Consider the following 17,161-nt stretch of genomic DNA (forward strand, 5'->3'; position numbering starts at 1 on the left):
CCAAATTGGACAAGTTGTTTGCTCTGCGTGAACTGGAAATGAGGGCGCACTCAAAATCGTGTCTGCTTGCGAATCTCAGGCTTTAGCGGAGATGGTCTGAAGCCATGTGCGTGGGGGACAGTAGTTTTGGACTTAAGCAGACCATCACATGGAAATGATGGACACTTTCCGTTTTCGAAATAATTACGAAAAAGTGCATCGTAAATTCTAAATCTTGTATATATGTCGTGACCTCCCCGAACCGGCCCCGCCGCCTAAGGGGTTAGGCTAATGGATTACTAAGTTAAACCTAGCTCGAGCTCTCCCAAGCCCATACCAATTCGCGATTTAAGTTTAAGTTGTTAACATGCAAATCAATTTCATCTAGGAGTCGCCACTAATCAGTTTTTGGTGGGTCGACTAGACACTCAAGTAAAACACGGGAGAAATGCTTTACTTCTACGAACCAGAGATTCAATAGGTACGGGGACTTGATTACACTAATTAAACAACTAGTGCCCTTTCGGTACCTAATCTTGCTCAATTCACCACCCAACGTGTTCACACTAATTGAGAGTCTCAAAAATTCATTCCTAACCAAGTTAAGAGAAGCAACAATCAATGCCTGAACTTAACGTGCATAATCAGCCACATGCAAGATTAAATTGAATGCGCAATTCAAAGTGTGTGAATCAGGCAATGTGCGATTAAACATGACGCTAATCACGCAAAAGGGGCAAGAAAAGCCAATTCCAAAGCCCAAATAACATTTTTTTAATTTTCGATTTTTTTTTTTAAATTAAATAATTTTTTAAAAAAAAATTTAAAAATTGTTTTTTGAACTTCTTTTTAAATATTAAAATAATATAAAACAGACCGGGTCGGATCTCCACATCCGACCCGGGTAAAATATATATATTTTTTGCAATTTTTCTTTTTAATTTTTTTAATATTAAAATAATAAAAATAATATTAAAATATTATAAAAATCGGATCCGGGTCGGATCTCCACATCCGAACCGGATCGGGACTGACCCGGGCGTGCTGGCCCGGGTCCGCCGCGAGGCGGGCGCGGCGAAGGCCCACTTCGGAATAAAAAAACTACAACCCAAAAACAATTAATTAAAAACACCTAGGTCCAGCCCACTATAAATGAAAACCTAAATAACACTTCAGCCCAAATTGACCAAATCAGCCCATTCACGAAACGAACCAAGAAGAGCCCAAAGCCATTAAAACACAATAAACCTAAAGTCAGCCCAAGCACAAAACCCTACCCGGTTTCGACCCGTCCGCCCGGCCCGGTTCTCTCTGACCTGCTCGGAACCCCCCTTTAGCAATTTCTTTTCTATTTTTTTTTCTTTTGTTTTTCTCTTTATTCTTTTTTTCTCTTTTGTCTTTTCTGGTCTCTCTCCCCACGAGCATTTCCTTGCTGGAGTCTTCTTCTTCTTCGGTGGCCCTTCACCGAGACTTCCTCACGCCTGCATGTATTCCACGTGACTCTCACCTCGGCACTCCGACCGCCGGCACGGGCCGCCAATGCCAACGACCGCCACTGGGCTCACGCCCTAACCGTTGGCCACCGCAGCTGTCACTGAATCACCCCCATCGGCCACCTCTCCGGCCACCAAACCACTAACATCGGCGGCCGATTTTCGACACTAACTAAGACCACACCAACAGCAAACAAACCAACAAACAAAACAAGAATTCCTGTGCAGGAGCGGGAAGGCCAGGGAGCTAACAAGGACGGCTTTCAACCGTAGGCTTTATTGGCAAGGGAGTGGCTCCTCCGCGAAGGAACGCGTACACACGGCCGACTCGGACGAAGTGCATGTCGCAACAAAGCCACGTAACAACACAGATTGCAGTCACCATTCAACATATATGAGAACTAATCAAGCGTAAAAAAACAAGTTCCAAGCATGGATTCGCGAAAATCGATTTGGTTCCTCGTTTGGACACTTCATCGAACATGTGTGGTGCAACCCGAAAATGGAGCCACAGATCCGATTTTGACGGATTTTATGGTCGATTCTCAACATATAACGTTTAGACCATCCTCACTGGTTGCCAAAAAAATGTTTGCCTCGGTCGACAGGGCCGGACGACCACTGAATAAGCTCGGTGTGCCCGGCACCCGAGAGGCAGGGGAAGGAGATCGAAACAGGGGAAGGCCGAGAGAGACCCACCTGGTTCGCAGCCGACCGGAGCGAAGCGTTACGGTTGGGGGGATTCGGCGACGGTTCGGGCGAACCTCCGGCGAGCGGGCAAGCCTCGGACCTCTCCGGTTCTTCTTCAACTCCCTCTCCGTTTCTTCTTTCCCTCCGAATCTCTCTCTGTTCTCCCCCTAGTCAAACTCTCCTCGTCTCCAGAAAACTCTCTCCCTCTCGGTCTTTTTTCTGTGTATGCAGACCCCATTTTCTCTTTTTGTGACATGTACTGCGGCAACCCAAAAAGAGAGAGAGCGTGACAGTCCATTTTTGGGTTTCTTTTGTCTTTCTCTGCATTGGACGTCCCACTTTCTCCTTTAGTGATACACCCTAAAACTCTCCATTCTTTTGTCCTTTCCTTCCATTTGCCTCTCTTCAATGCGCGTGCGAAGGGTGAGCTGCCCGTGGGGAAAAGCTCCTCTTTTGTCTTCTCTCTCTCTTTTTTTAATCCCTCCTGGACGTGTGTTGACCGAGAGGAAGAAGAAGAGCTTCTGCCTATTTTGTCTCTTCTGATCAGCTTTACTTTTTTTTTTTTTTCATGAAAACACGCCGAGCCCTTTCTTCTGTATCCTTTCTTCCTTTTTGCTTCTTTTGTGAAAGCGTGGGTAGAGTGTCCGGAGGGAGAGGGAAGAGATCACGTTTCTGTCTTTCTCTCTTTTCTTTTTTTTTTATAATTTTTATAATGATGATTTTTTTTTCATAAAATAAAAAATGAAATAAAATAAAAGGAAAATATGTTTCACTAAATTCTACTAATGCAAATGCGCCTAACATCTATATGCCATGTAATTTAACGAAAATATTTTTGTTTAGGGGTTAAAAATCAATCCCTAATTTTCTATACAATTAAACCCTAAATGAATAGGCAAAATTTAGGTGTCAACAATATACAAAAAACAATTCTTAAAATCTTTCAATTGATTCAATCAAGTCCTGAATCTTTTTTAAAAAGTGCAATCAAAGTCTTTTGGATGAGAAATACTAAATTACAATTTCGATACGAGGTTTAGGGCTCGATTGCATTTTTTTAACAATGTTTTAAGACTTAATCAAATCAATTGAAAATTTTAGGACTCGATTGTATTTTCTAATCAAGTTTTAGGACTCGATTGAACTGGTTTAGGACTAGATTGATGTCTTACATAAGGTTTAGGATTTAAAGTTGCAATCTTCCCAAATAAATACATAGGAAATGCGCATTATTGCCGCTTCGTCACGACAGATACTCTTGTCTTTATTATTATGTAAATTCATTTATCTTTTTGTTTATCTTGAACGATAGGCTGATGGAGCGCGAGGGGTAGTCATCTATTGACCTTAGAAATAATTACACAAATGGTCCTCAAACTTTGGCCAAATTTACAATGTTGTCCCTGAACTTGTAATTTGTTCAAAATGATCACAGAAATTTAGTCCAATGTGCAATATCGTCCCTGGACTTTTAATTTGTTCAATGTGATCCATGAATTTTTGGTACATGTTTAATTTAGTCCCTGGACTATATGAAAATGTTCAATATTGTCCCTAAAATTGAATTAATGAAAGAACTATATCGAACATTTTCCTATAGTCCATAGGCTAAATTGAATATGTACCAAAAGTTTAGGAATCACATCGGATAAATTAAACGTTTCGGGATGCCAATGAACACTGGACTAAAGTTCAGGATAATATTGCATATTGGACCAAAGTTTAACAATTATTTATGTCATTTTTCCTTGATCTCATTTTCCCTCACCGTCCTCTATTTATATCCACACACGCACGAACACAGGCACAAACAGAGGCTCATCATCTTTGAGAGCTCTTCCAGTCCTTAGGGAACACTGAAAAGGACGGGCCAAAGTCACCACCATGCAACTCAATTTGAAGAAAAAAGCTCTCTTCCTTTCGTATCTGTTGACAGTTGGCCTCTCCTGCGAAGCCGCACCTGGAGACCTCAACGCCACCGCCACTCCCCCGCCGTGCAATGGCATCAGCGGCGCAGCCGAGTGCCTCATCGCTTACCAGCAACCGGAGTTGGAGCTCGTCGCGGGCTCGAACGGTTTCGACCTCCACACGACTCTAGTCCAAGGCCCCGCCAGATGTGGCAGAGGCGGCGGCCAGCAACGGTACACGCGCTGTGTTCCACTGCCGAACCGGAAACCACGTTGTGACATTTTCAACAGGAACTACCCTCACTGTTGATGAACGTTCCAAATTGCGTCTGCTAGTGTCCGCTTCCTTCTGTTCCAACCTGGTGGTCCCCAAACTGTCAACTGTAAGAATTTGCACGTAGATCTGTATTTGTTGAGGATTTTAGTAACCGCAAACTGCAATTGTAATTGGACTTATCGGTTTAATGTATGCATCCCGCATACGTCTTCTAAGGTCAACGCATTCGATTAGAGTGTACGTACGATAGCATCTTCAAGTGTCACGATTTCTCACTTCTCACACAGATCCCGAACACTTGAGCAACGACCATTCTCCTTCACATCACTGACAAAGCCAGAAGGCCATCTTGAATCCTTCACCTGAGACGCAAAGTTCAGCTACATCAAGCACAAAGCTTTAACATCTAATCCTCCGATTGCTACATGTATGAGCCTTGATATCTGCAGGTACTGGATTCCTTCTACCATATATCATGCTTTTAGAAACAATCCAAACATAGAAGGATATTTCAGCGGTCACTTTGCCGATGTGGGGAGCACTAGGACAAAAGTAGTTCATAGCATCTTACCAGTCGCATTAGAAGGTATCTGCCCGGCGGCATACCGATCCCGTCCGGGTTCGGGCTCGAAGGACGAAATGAGTGAGTCCGGGCGAGCAATTACGTTCTTGGACACCGCGCGCCCACCCGATTTCAATCAACTTTATATGCAATAATTGAATACATCTCCAATAATGGTGGTCCTACGTGATGAATTATTTCGATTAATCTAACTTTAGGTCGCTTTCCTCGAGGACCCAGGTAGGCACGACCCGTGAACACCTTTTTTAAAGTCTAATCCCATCGTTTCCAGTACGCTGTCGGTGACCTCCGTTTCATCCCTTCCCCATCATAAACCCACCGCAACTGATTCGACATCCTGTCGCTATGGAGCTCGACCTGAACAAGGCTCTCCTCCTCTCGTTTCTGTCCATCCTTGCCCTCTCCTTCCCATGTCGAGCCGCGACATGGCCTCATGACCGCAACCTCTCTGTCGCCGCCGCCGCCTTGCCGCCATGCAGCGTCAGGGAGGCCCGGTGCCACATACCCGACCTGCAGCCGGAGCTGGAGGGGATAGCGGATCCGAGCATGCTGGGTGCTAGCCTGGCGGCTGCCGGGACCGGGTCTGCTCTGAACTCGAACAGCGCCGCAACTTGCCAAATGGACGGTACACGCCTTGCACACCAGAAGAAAACCCACCGCCACGCTGCAGCCCGTATTGCCGCCCCAGTTGTCCTTGTTGATGGTCTCCTGCGCCTTTGGACCCTCCACGATCCAGACGATTCGATGCACGCAATAATGTGTTTTTTATTTTTTGTTTTTCTCGTTGCAAAGGCAGTCAGCTAGTGCAGATCGATCTTCCGAGACACGGGATGTTCCGAGTTCGGAGGCATCGATCAAGCAATTGCGATTCTGCATCGTTGTCGAATAACATCTGTCGAATGTATCGTACATTTGTCTAATAAATGTTGCATCGGTTTGACATGTGTTATAACAAGCATTCCCTTTATTTTATTTTATTTTTTGGAATGATGATCCGCCACCATTCCGGGACGAGTCACAGTGAATCAGACTATACTTAGAGATTCAAGAACTCAGCTGAGTTCCACTTAAATTACGAAACCGAGCGGGGATTCGAACCCAGAACCTCTCTGAGGGAAGGAAAGCGCCCACCAACTCGGCCATGCGCAGGTGGGTGCATTCCTGTTATTTTCATCCACGTTAGATAGGAGAATGAAGGGCTTTCTATCTTTCTCGAAGAACGATTTTTTGGAATGTTATGTGTCAAAGAGCCTTCAAATTTTGCATTAGGACTGCAGTACTTACTGTATTAGAACTATTTGGATAATGCAGTTGAGTTATAAAATTTGTGAGCGGCGTCTAATTAAGTATCTTCGCTAGGTTCGTTAGTTTTTGAGCGACAGGGAAGAATTTTTCGATGGCGTTCGATACGAATTTCTTGATCCTATGACCATATAAAAATCTACAGATCCAGCGAAAATACTTGATTACATGATGTTTGTAAGTTTTGGGATTTAATTTCACGATGAGAAAAATTTAAAAGTAAATCGCCTCCCGGATATAAGTTTTGACCTGTGACGCACTTATACCACATTTTATCGATATGCATTGAAGTAAACGCAAGAATGTATGCGCAGAAATTTCAAATTAGCTTGTAAATCTTCTTGTATCTGAAATTTGGAGAAAAACTAGAACAATGACATGGAAATGTCACGTGAGTTCACTAAAAGGCGATTTTGGACTAAGGGTTAGTGGGGGGGCAGATTTAGGATTCAAGTAAAACTTGATGACTTTTTATGAGACAAAAAAAATTTAGGATAGAATTGAAACTAAACCTAAATCTGGGGATTTTTTATGAGAAAAAAAAATTTAGGGTAAAATTTGGATCGGACATAAAGTTGGGGGTTTTTCATGTGACAAAAAAAGTTTAGAATAGAATTGAGATTTCATCTAAAGTTGAGGGTTTTTTTTATGAGACAAGTAAAAAAAGTTTAGGGTGGAATTGAGATTGGGGCGAAAGTTGGAGGTTTTTTAAGGTAATGGGTTTAAAGTTATATTTTGGTAGACCTGGGCTTGGCTTAGTTTGTGGATGTTTGGATTGGGCTCGAATTGCTTTGAAATTGGGTTTCATATAAAAGCCCAAACGTGTCCTCATGTAGCCCAAATTTGGCTATTGCATGTGGGCTGAGCCCGGAAACTTGGCCCACTTCCATGGACTCCAATTTGTCCTTTTACGTAGGGACCGGGCCCAAGGGCCCAGTCCCCATTTTGGAATAACAAAATTTAATTAAAAGCTCAAAAAAAAAATTCCAAAATAGTTTAGAAGCAAGTTTGATTAGGTTGTTTTATTTTAAGGCTAGGTGCGGCTCAGTTTTATTTAGTTAGCATGCCTTTAGTTTTTGGGATTTTAGGGAGCACCTTTGATGATAGTTTAGCTTTAGTACAGCGATCTTTTAGGTAAGAAGTTGGACTCAATTTGAACTTAATTCATAGGGGTTGCTGTCCTAGGGCTTAATAATAGTGCCATGTATATTTTTTATTCGATACTTTGTTGAATTTACTTCCGTACACTTTACTTTTATCGTATTGATTGTGTTTGTTTATTTTTCCTTGATTGCGCACTCATGCACGAACGCTGTTTAGTGGCACGGGTCAATAAAATGGTCGAAGGCATCATTTTGGTAACAAACCAACCAATTTAGGGTACCAAAAGGATATTAGTTAGACAATTAGTGTAATCAAGTCACCGACCCTAAATCTCTGATTGCCTAGGAAGTGTATCCTCCACTCACTTGGCTTTTGGCCGGCCCAATAGGCTAGTGGTGACTTCCATTTAGGTTGGACTTCATAGAAAAATAAATTTCAACCACTACCCTAACGTCCCGCAAGGTAAGGGTTTGGAAAAATCCGTGCCGATTGATGACCGTTAGTCCTCAACTCGACATTACCTCTAAACCCGTCTTTTTCCCGACATGCCTGTCGGGATGATCGCAATAATGACAATGGAAAAATAGTGTGCCTGGAAGTTCGCACCACAACCGTCGAACTACTAATGCCTCCAACCCTCCTCGGGAGCGACGATAAAGACGTGCCGACTCGTTCTTGTAGTTCCGCCCTCTCTCCCTCCCTTGCCCCTCTCAGTTCCAACTATCTCTTACTCTCTCTATCTTCTGTGCCTCATTCAGTTATGACCAACGTTGAGATCGAGCCCAACATGCATGGGGCTCATTTGCCGTAAGGAGACATTCAGATTTCCAATCCACCTCATCACCGTCGATCCATGCAAAGCATCTCATCCATGTACACCAGATAAGACTCCACCCACGAGACGACATTCCTGAGCCCTAAGATCATTCCGGGTCGATGCGATATGGAACACGATATACGATTTGCTACATTGAAACCCACACCTTGGGGGGGGTCGGGACTTGGCTTTCATGTTGATGAATCGCGTCTGCTTCAGCCAATTGGCAAAAGAAGTTAGTTTTTGCTTCGCGTGAGCTGAAAATGAGAGCACTCGAAATCGTGCCCGCTTGCGAAGTTCGCGCATTAGCGGTAGTGGAGATGGTCTGAAGCCATGTGCGCGGGGGGGATCGTGGGGTTGGACTGGAACCCAATATACGCGATCTGCTGCATTCAAATCAAAGCGCTGCCCCAGCCGGCCGACACCTGGGGGTGTGTTGGGACCTTGGCTCTCGCATCGATGAATCGTGCATGCTTCAGCCATGTGCGTGGTTGGTGGGGCAATTATTGTTCTGGGACTTAAAGCAGACTAGCCACGAATCTTTACAAGTCGTTTGCGAGTTCTTCACACGGACTGGTTGTTCGCGAACCCTTTTAAAGAGTCTATAAATCCCCCATCGTTTCCAGCACGCGTGCCTCCCCCACATTGAACCCCACGGCAGCCGGATTTCGATATCCTCTCCCCCTATGGCGGCGCTCGACCTGAACAAGGCTCTCCTCCTTCCGTTCCTGTCGGTCCTCGCCCTCTCCTTCCCGTGTCGAGCCGCCGCCGCGGCGTGGCCGCCCGGGCGCAACCTCTCCTCCGTCGTCCCATCCGCAGCCCCGCCGCCGCCGTGCGACGCCGGCGCGGCCGGCTGCCGGATAGCCGACCTGCGGCAGGAGCTGGAGTGGATGGCGGATCCGGGCGTGCTGGGCGCCGGCCTGGCGGCCGCCGGGGGCGGGTCTCCTCTGGTCCGGAACATCGCCGGCTGCGGCCGTCTGTTGAAGAGTGGACGGTACACGCCTTGCCCTCCACGTAAAAACCCGCCGCCACGCTGTGACCGGTATTGCCGCACCAAGTGTCCTTGTTGATGGTCTCCTGCGCCTTTGGACCCTTCAATCCATGATCCAAAATGATTCGATGCACGCAAATGATGTCTCTTCTCGTTACAAAGGCAGTCAGCTAAGTGCAGATCGATCTTCGGAGACATGGAGGCTACGAGTTCGGAGGGATCAAGCAATGGCGATTCCACATCGTTGTCGAAGTAAATCTGTCGAATGTATCGTACGTTTGTCTAATGAATGTGTGTCGTACGTTATGAAGGTATCAAAGAGCCTTCAAATTTGCATCAGGACTGCAATACTCATAAACTGTATTAGAACTTTTGGGATAACGCGGTCGAGTTCTAAAATTTGTGGGCGGCGGGTAACAACTTAAGTATTTTTACTAGGTTCGATACGTTCGAGTGATGGGAAGCATTTTTCCGTGGCACTCGATACGAATTTCTTGATTCTATGACCGTATAAAATCTACGGATCCCGTGAAAATACTTGATGATACAATGTTTGTAAGTTTTGGAATTTAATTTCATGATGAGAAAACTTTAAAACTAAATCGCCTCTCAGATATAAGTTTGGCTTATGACGCACTTATATCACGTTTTATCGATATGCATTGACTTACACGCAAGAATGCATGCACAATAACTTTAAATTAGCTTATAAATTGGGACGAATTTATTGAGTAGAAACTTATGAATTTCATAAAATCACTGAAAGGATGCCCAAATTTGTAATTTGAACATCGACTTTCTCTTATACAACGTAATGAATGTGGCATACGATGAATGATGGTTACGAAGGTAATTTGTACCGCCAGATCTACAAAACGAGGAGAGCAACTCATGTGCTATTGAGCTCATCAAATATACAAAACCTCAACTCATATACATTCTTATCAAGTTCGAACACTATTCAAATCTTAGGATTGGGCGAGCCCGAATTTGATAGTACTCGATTCGTTCCGCTCGTAAACTCAATCAAATATAATAGCCGACTTTACCCAAATAAATTAATATCGAATAAAGCCGAACTCGAATTTTCCCCATCGATTAAAGTACGACATCGAGACTCGAGTTATGCAGCTCGGATCTGAGAAAATCTGGATACTTAAATCGTGTTAACACGATCCGACTCGATCGAAACCTATACATTATTGACGTCATTAAATTAAAAAGTTCCTAAGTTGCTAAGTTCAAAAAAAAAAAAATGTTGTACGAATATGAAGGTGCATAGAACATGTGCTTTGACCTAAAAAATGCTTCAGCAGCCTCCATGCACTGTGCAGTTTGAGCGCTCATAGCCGGAGCCGCCCTGCAGAACGAGCTCATCGCAGAAGGAGGAGGAGGAGGAGGAGGAGGAGAGGAGATGAGCAGTCGGCGTGGCCCGCCGAAGCACCGGAACGCCTACGCCTGGAAGCCCAACGCCGGCGTCAAGATCAATGAGACGGTAAATCGGAAACCCTAGCTCCTTCGTCCGTCCGATGGTCAATTCGCGCCATTCGGATCCCTAATTTGTTGAATCGAGAGGGATGGGGGGGTGAGGCTTAGCTTTGATTGCCGGTTGCGATTCAGGAAGTCGGAGGGAGGTTCCGGCCCTACTCCGAGGTCACCGGAGTTTGCCCTCGGTGCAAGGAGCAGATCGAGTGGAAACGCCGCTACGGCAAGTATAAGCCCCTCACTGAACCTGCGAAGTGGTAAAAATCGTTTCTTTGGCGTGTTTGCTCGTGTTAGTTTGCTGCGAAGTGTTAAAAATCGTTTCTTTGGCGTGTTTGCTCGTGTTGGTTTGCTGCGAAGTGGTTAAAAATCGTTTCTTTGTCCTGAATGTTGTTGTAGTCAGAAGTGCTGTAGGAGGGCTGTTCGTCAAGCGTACCACAATCTTTGCTCTGGTTAGTTTCGGCTCCGTTTGTGTGCATTTGTGCCAGTTTCTTTGAACTTGAATGGCCATCGGTTCGCCAAAACTTGTCGATCAGCGAATTTATCGGTGTAGAAAGGTTGTGTTGTTTTACTTGCATTCATGGAGGTTTGATGCTGATTTAGGATGTGCCAAGGAGCAGAATGTGTGCGCTAAGTGTCGTTGCCGAGTCGACAATTTAGTTGGCAGGTGGTTTGTCTTTTGAAACTCAATTGAGGATTGTGTTTTGTTTTTCGAGCTTCGCCCTCTTTGAAATGGAACTGAATTTATTTTCTATGTTCCTTCAGAGACTCTTCCGAAGTGGAAGCAGAGCAAAAAGCACTTGAGGAGGTCGGTTCACAAAACCCTTTTCATTTCTTGTTCGAGATCCGAGAGAACCTTTTTGCATTTTCTTTTGCCAATCAACTTTCACTTCTAAAGAGATAGCTACCATTTTTACAGGCAATTAAGAATGCTCGAGAAAGGGATAGAAGAACTCTACTTCGTGCTGTAAGTTTCCCTAGCTGATTTATTTTGGCAATTATTGTGGCTTTGCGATGCATTTAGGAGGCATTACTTGAAATTTCTTCTGGCATGCTCCTTGTATTGGTTTGCAAGCGTTAGGAATAGTCCAACATCATTGCCTACTTAAGAGTGTAAGTCTCGAAAACAGTCAAATTTCTGAATAGTGACTTCGGGTTTAGACTAGTACTGTTCCTTCTATTGTGTTCCTTTATACTCTGCTTATACTTGCATTTGCATTTATTTTTTTTTTTCGCCACAACCATCCTCAGTGTTGTTTTCTTTCATCCCTTTAACAGATGAACAAGTCAAAAGATAATAGTTCAGGGAAAGATGATAATTCAGAGAAATCTGCCACTGAGAAAGCAAACAAGGTGGGAGATATATTTCCCTCTTCATCACTTGAGGATTATGCCAGATCACGCCAAAGAGGCAGGGTGGGTTGTCGTAATGAGGAAGAAGAAGTGGAGGGTGAGGAGGAAGTGGAGGACAATACCGAGGAAGACGACACTGATGACGAGGAATAAGTCTGTAAAGCATATAAAGGTTTAGACTGCTCCCCTATTTATGCTGTCCTTGACAGTAAATATGCGAGCAATTTTGAGAGAGTTGTGAATGGGTTTTAGACGAATGAATTGAGATATCTAGATGGAAGACAGATGTGCCTTCTGTCATTTGCAAGGATAGATGACAGATACATATTTTTTTTCCTGCCCATCCGAAAGAAAAGCAATGTGTTGTTTTTTCGCGGCGCTGCTGAGATATTGAATATGAAAACGATGAAGAGTTCTGTATAGACTCCTTTATGGGCTTCTCTTTTGATCTTGTGCTATGCTCAAAAGGATGCTTCACAACATTAGCGCTCTCTATTTTCAGACCAGACGAATCACTTGAGGTGCTTCCTCGAATTCAAATGGTTCACTGGTTCTTGATTTTGTCCTAAACTTCCATTTCAGGTGCCTTCTGTTGCCCACTTTCTGGGGACAATGCATGTGTCTCACTTTTTTGAGGAATATGATTTTGCAAGTTTTCTGTACTGGCGCTGGATTGCAAGATTTCTCGCCCCGCTTTTTAAAAATCAAGTCAAAGTCACAGTTGCTACCTTGCACATCTTTTGGGGGAACTGGTTGGCTGGCAGTGCAAAAGGTCACATCTGGGGGTGTATAACCATGGTATCCCAAATAGGACGCTCAACTAGGCAAGCAGAAAACAGAGAGGGTTGAATCAAATCAATTCCTCTTCTTGCGTTATGTTTCCATCAATGGACAATGTGAATGTTTCGACGTCAAACATCCAGCGGAGTCTCGTCCCTTCCAATGTTATATATTCCTGTTAGTGAGCTGTTGTAATAGAGGAGGAAGCAAGGGAAGAATTTTCTGGACTTCACTTCGACATAAGTTAAAAGCTTTCATCGATGTCGTTGGCGTCAGTCCGTTGGTTCATCTACTTCAATTTTGATCTCCAATCCAGAAATTTGCTTACGGCTCCGGTAAAGGAACCCTTGGAAAACATTAATTATTGCTCTAGCGCCGTGCAGAAGAAGAAGCTTTGCCTAGCTTTGTGGTCCAAAGAATCGCGTGTTAGGCTGAAAATCAGGCGTCTTGGAAAGATCAAACGTAAAATATTCACCTATGGTATCTACATAGTCAACATCTGAAATAGGAACACTACTGAGTTGCAGTAAAGGAAAAAACTTGGGTTCAAAAATGCTGAAACAAAATTTAGGCAAGCCATTGAAATGGCTTCCAGGAACCAATCTTCCCAGGCTACTGTTGTGCCTTCTCTTCTTCATCAGCCTCCTTACACTGATCGTCCTAGGTTCGACAATCTACTTCCCGCGGAACGTCTTCCCTACCACGACCGTAATCTACCAGGAACAACCTCCTTTACCTCTTTCCTTCCACGGCAAAATCTTCGACTTGCAAACGCAAGTCGGCGTGTTGCTAGAGCAGATTCACTCCGACACCAAGGAAGCGAAATCCCTGGCCAAGTTTTCCGATCAAGTCATCCGCATCGCCGTGGCTTTGGACAAGCTCGCCACTCGCCTATCACATCACGTGAGCAATCTGCCAGCTAATGCCACCGAAATGAGCAATGTTGATGAAGATTCAAGCGATCCAGAGGAATCCAAAGCAGATGCATCGGAGGAATTCATCAGCAATCATGTCTTCATGGCAGGGGAGCTCAAGAATTACACTTCACCTAAACCGAACAGGGTCGCAGGCAAAAAGACGTTTCTCGGCGTCGAAGCAGTTAATCCATCGATAGGAATGGCCTGCGCAGCCATGGCTTCTAACTTAGACCGGTTCATGAGTTACAAGTTATTCGGGACGTGCCCAGACGATTGGGACTTGGCTCAGAGGCTCATCATCAGTGGCTGTGACCCATTGCCCAGAAGGAGATGCTTCTCAAGAACACCACCAAACTACACAATGCCAATGCCCTCAAGCAACTCTCTGTGGACTCAGCCTAGGGATGTCAACATATTGTGGAGCAACTACAAGTGCAAGGACTATCAATGCCTCCTCTCCAATCAAACAGTGAACAAAAGGGGCTTCTTCAAGTGCTCGGACTGCTTTGACCTCTCGAAGCGAAGGTGGGAAGTGCCAGCCAACAAGACGGAATTGGCCGAGTTCACCATCGACCAGGTCCTTGCGCTGAAGCCCGGGGAGATCCGGGTTGGGCTGGACTTTGGCCCGACAACAGGGAGCTTTGCCGCCCTCATGAGGGAGAAGAACGTGACGGTCGCCACAGCCACACTGAACCTCGGGGCGCCCTTCAACGAGGTGATCGCGCTGAGGGGTCTGCTTCCGCTCTACATCTCGGTCGGCTCGAGATTGCCCTTCTTCGACAACACGCTCGACATCGTGCACTCGAGCCTGTTCCTGGACGGGTGGGTCGGCGCCGAGCTGCTTCAGTTTGTGCTGTTCGATTGGGACCGGGTCCTGAGACCGAGGGGGTTGCTCTGGGTGGACCGGTTCTTCTGCAAGAAGGAAGACGTGAAGATGTATGTGAACGAGTTCGAGAGGCTGAGGTACAGGAAGCTGCTGTGGAGGGTTGTGCCCAAGAGTGATAAGTCGGAGGATGAGTTTTTCTTCTCTGCAGTTCTTGAGAAGCCCCTTAGGCCTTGAATCTCAAGAACTTCTTGGTGTAAATAAGTCAGAAAGTGGGATTATGTCGTGGAAAGATTGTTGTTTCGGTGCAAACGTTTATCAGAAATTGTAGACTTTCTCGGAGTAGTATGCATAGAGTTTTCCAGGCGTATTACGAAGGGTTTGAGGCAGGGAAACATTTTCACGAAGTCTTTCAGTGTTTAAATTAAGAGAAGCATTTTGTTGTGTCGACTGTGTACTTTTTCCTTATCCTCCCCGAATTTCTCACAAGACAACTTTTGGATTGAGACCGTATCCACCGTACAGTGTCTCCTCTTCATAATCAGTCAGTCCGAGGGTTGGTTTTGGCAACAGCACAGCAGCAATGGAAGTTTCCCTGCCGGTTGCAGCAGATGCTCAACTGTCAACGACCTCTTGAAGACCATCTCCGGGCGCTCGTTAACGGGGGCTTGCTTAGAAAAGTCATCAGATGGATCCGAATCATCCGATGCATCTTGCATGTATCTAAACCGTCGGACTTAGATGGATTTCACATGTATAATATTTTTGTAAAGCAAATAAAAATTAAGGAAAGCAACAAAAGGGATCTGTCACGTTTCGATCTTACATCAATTTGCATCTTGAGTTTTGAAAACTTACCATTCACATTCCAAGTTGCATCTAACATATGATCCTATTTACGAATTTTCCATTTTCCTTTCAATTTTGCCTCTCTCCCCAATTCAAAACCACCATAAAAGCCCACTTGCCGAAAATCCAAACACAGTCGCCCCTCCCTCCCCGCGTTGCCGAACCCGTTGCACCGCCGTTCACTTTGAACCGCCACCCCAATTTGGGCCGCAACTTGTCGAGCTCCACTAACATCAAGTTCGACTCGAGTCAAGCTCCACTTGACGTCGACAAAGCTCGAGACAAGCTCGATCCAGATCCCTCGAGCTCGACCGGAGCTTAAAGCCGACCATGGTTGAAAAGAGGGAGATGAAGAGAGCCAAGCGTGGGTGTGAGAGAGAGAGAAGAGGGAATGGTTTAAAATTTGGATGAGTTTGAGGGTTGATTGGTCATTTTGAATTTAAGGATTTCGTTTGGAAAAGTATATTGTAGATTTACAAAACTCAGGGCTCAATTTGATATTGGAATAAAAAGTGTATATATGTTTTTGAAATTATCCCGAAAGATTATATACACGTCGAGGAAATGCCATTGGGATACAGCCGCGTATAGCAAATAGTGATTTGGGTCGTACCCACCGGCCATAATCTGGTGAACAATTTCTCTTTCTTTCTTTTCCTAAAGAAAAGGGTCTTTGGACAATCCATTACAAACCTAAGCCCAAAGGCCCTTGTGAAGTGGAAAAGAATCGAATCGAGGCCCACACGACTTGTTGTCTCCGAGCCGAACCTCCTTCAAAGCGGCGGCCCAATTGGCGGTGGGCGTGGCGACGGCGCCGGTGGTCGGCCGGACAGGCGAGAAGCAGGATGTCGGCAACAAGACCCACGAAACTGCGGAATCGATGTAAGGATTCAAGGGTGGAGCCTCAAACGAAGATCGGAGCAAAGCGCACGCCAGAATGCAGAAGCAGCGAAAATGCAAAGACGTCAAAGAACTTTTTGAACGATATATGTGACCACTATTTTGAAATTCCGACCCGTCCCGTCTGATATGCTTAACAAATACGACTATCTCGATCAACCTCACTCGCTTATGAAAAGTTAATATAATGTTTTATCCATCCAACTAGACGCTTAAACTATGTGGTTAGACTGGCATTTCTGCCTAATACGCCGAAATGTTTCGTGCGTTCTTCCTTAGGTTTAATTTGCAATTGTCGCGATCTTTTCTGCCACGTCCTCATCACGTCAAATCGATAAACATAGCAGAATCATTCAAGTTTCAGTACGAAGGAATATGCTCCACGAAACCCTAATTATCTTTAATGGATAAACCCGCAGCCAACTTGGCTTGTCGTCGCCAACGCAAGCTGCAAATTCCTGCTGAATCTCACGTCCGCAAATTATAAAAAATATGGGAAATGCATTCACGCTCAAACGGCTGCCCACTCAATTTCAAGTTAGTATTGATTTCGATTTCTCACGTCCCGTTTGGTTCATGCTATGTATGGATTTCTCTCTATCATATGTGACGTGTTTCAACAACCCTTTTAGATTATCGAGAAAAAATGAAATGCGTTGAACTCTTTGGTATTATATTCAATTAATATTTTAAAGATCAAGTTGTTCTATTTAAGCATGGTTTACAAATATTTTGGATATGCTAGTTAATATTGACTCTTAATATTAGTCAATGAATAGAAAAAAAAATATATGGACACTTGATACATATGTGCTAATTGAGGAAAATTACCAAAATAGTCATAAACCTATTGCAATTGTGCCAATTTTGTCATAAAATCTTTGTGTTTTTTGCCAATTCAGTTGTAAACATTT

General features: G+C 44.6%; 2 protein-coding genes and 1 long non-coding RNA gene across 4 annotated transcripts in view; 2 read left to right on the forward strand and 1 right to left on the reverse strand.

Annotated features, from left to right (window-relative positions):
• Positions 1-12,400, forward strand: part of LOC115688042 (uncharacterized) — an 81,836-nt gene extending 69,436 nt beyond the window's left edge. Inside the window, exons 2-8 of one of the 2 annotated variants that reach the window (XM_056313919.1) lie at positions 10,555-10,638; positions 10,764-10,885; positions 11,025-11,077; positions 11,229-11,292; positions 11,391-11,433; positions 11,545-11,592; positions 11,904-12,400. In XM_056313919.1, coding sequence (XP_056169894.1) covers positions 10,558-10,638; positions 10,764-10,885; positions 11,025-11,077; positions 11,229-11,292; positions 11,391-11,433; positions 11,545-11,592; positions 11,904-12,131 — 639 coding nt within the window. In that variant the 5' untranslated portion in view covers positions 10,555-10,557 and the 3' untranslated portion in view covers positions 12,132-12,400. Of the gene's footprint in view, positions 1-10,452; positions 10,639-10,763; positions 10,886-11,024; positions 11,078-11,228; positions 11,293-11,390; positions 11,434-11,544; positions 11,593-11,903 lie in introns of those variants that run through there. The other variant, XM_030613774.2, reaches the window with a different exon arrangement.
• LOC130138792 (uncharacterized) lies at positions 3,831-5,187 on the reverse strand. The gene is made up of 2 exons (XR_008817078.1): positions 4,918-5,187; positions 3,831-4,708 (listed from the first exon to the last, which is right to left on the reverse strand). It is a non-coding gene; the product is annotated as an uncharacterized LOC130138792 (long non-coding RNA).
• Positions 12,401-12,535: 135 nt separating the features above from the next.
• Positions 12,536-14,942, forward strand: LOC115688036 (probable methyltransferase At1g29790). The gene has a single exon (XM_030613762.2). It carries the CDS (start codon positions 13,311-13,313, stop codon positions 14,733-14,735), a length of 1,425 nt encoding a protein of 474 aa, XP_030469622.2. The 5' UTR covers positions 12,536-13,310; the 3' UTR covers positions 14,736-14,942.
• Positions 14,943-17,161: the final 2,219 nt, after the last annotated feature.

The sequence above is a fragment of the Syzygium oleosum genome, unplaced genomic scaffold (genome assembly GCF_021117445.2).
Source record: "Syzygium oleosum isolate NSW1041296 unplaced genomic scaffold, Sole_v2.1 Sole_v2.08, whole genome shotgun sequence".
Taxonomy (NCBI): Eukaryota; Viridiplantae; Streptophyta; class Magnoliopsida; order Myrtales; family Myrtaceae; genus Syzygium; species Syzygium oleosum.

What these genes read in the sequence shown, in the direction of transcription:
- LOC115688036 (XM_030613762.2), top strand. Translation starts at nt 13,311, where the DNA reads ATGCTGAAACAAAATTTAGGCAAGCCATTGAAATGGCTTCCAGGAACC.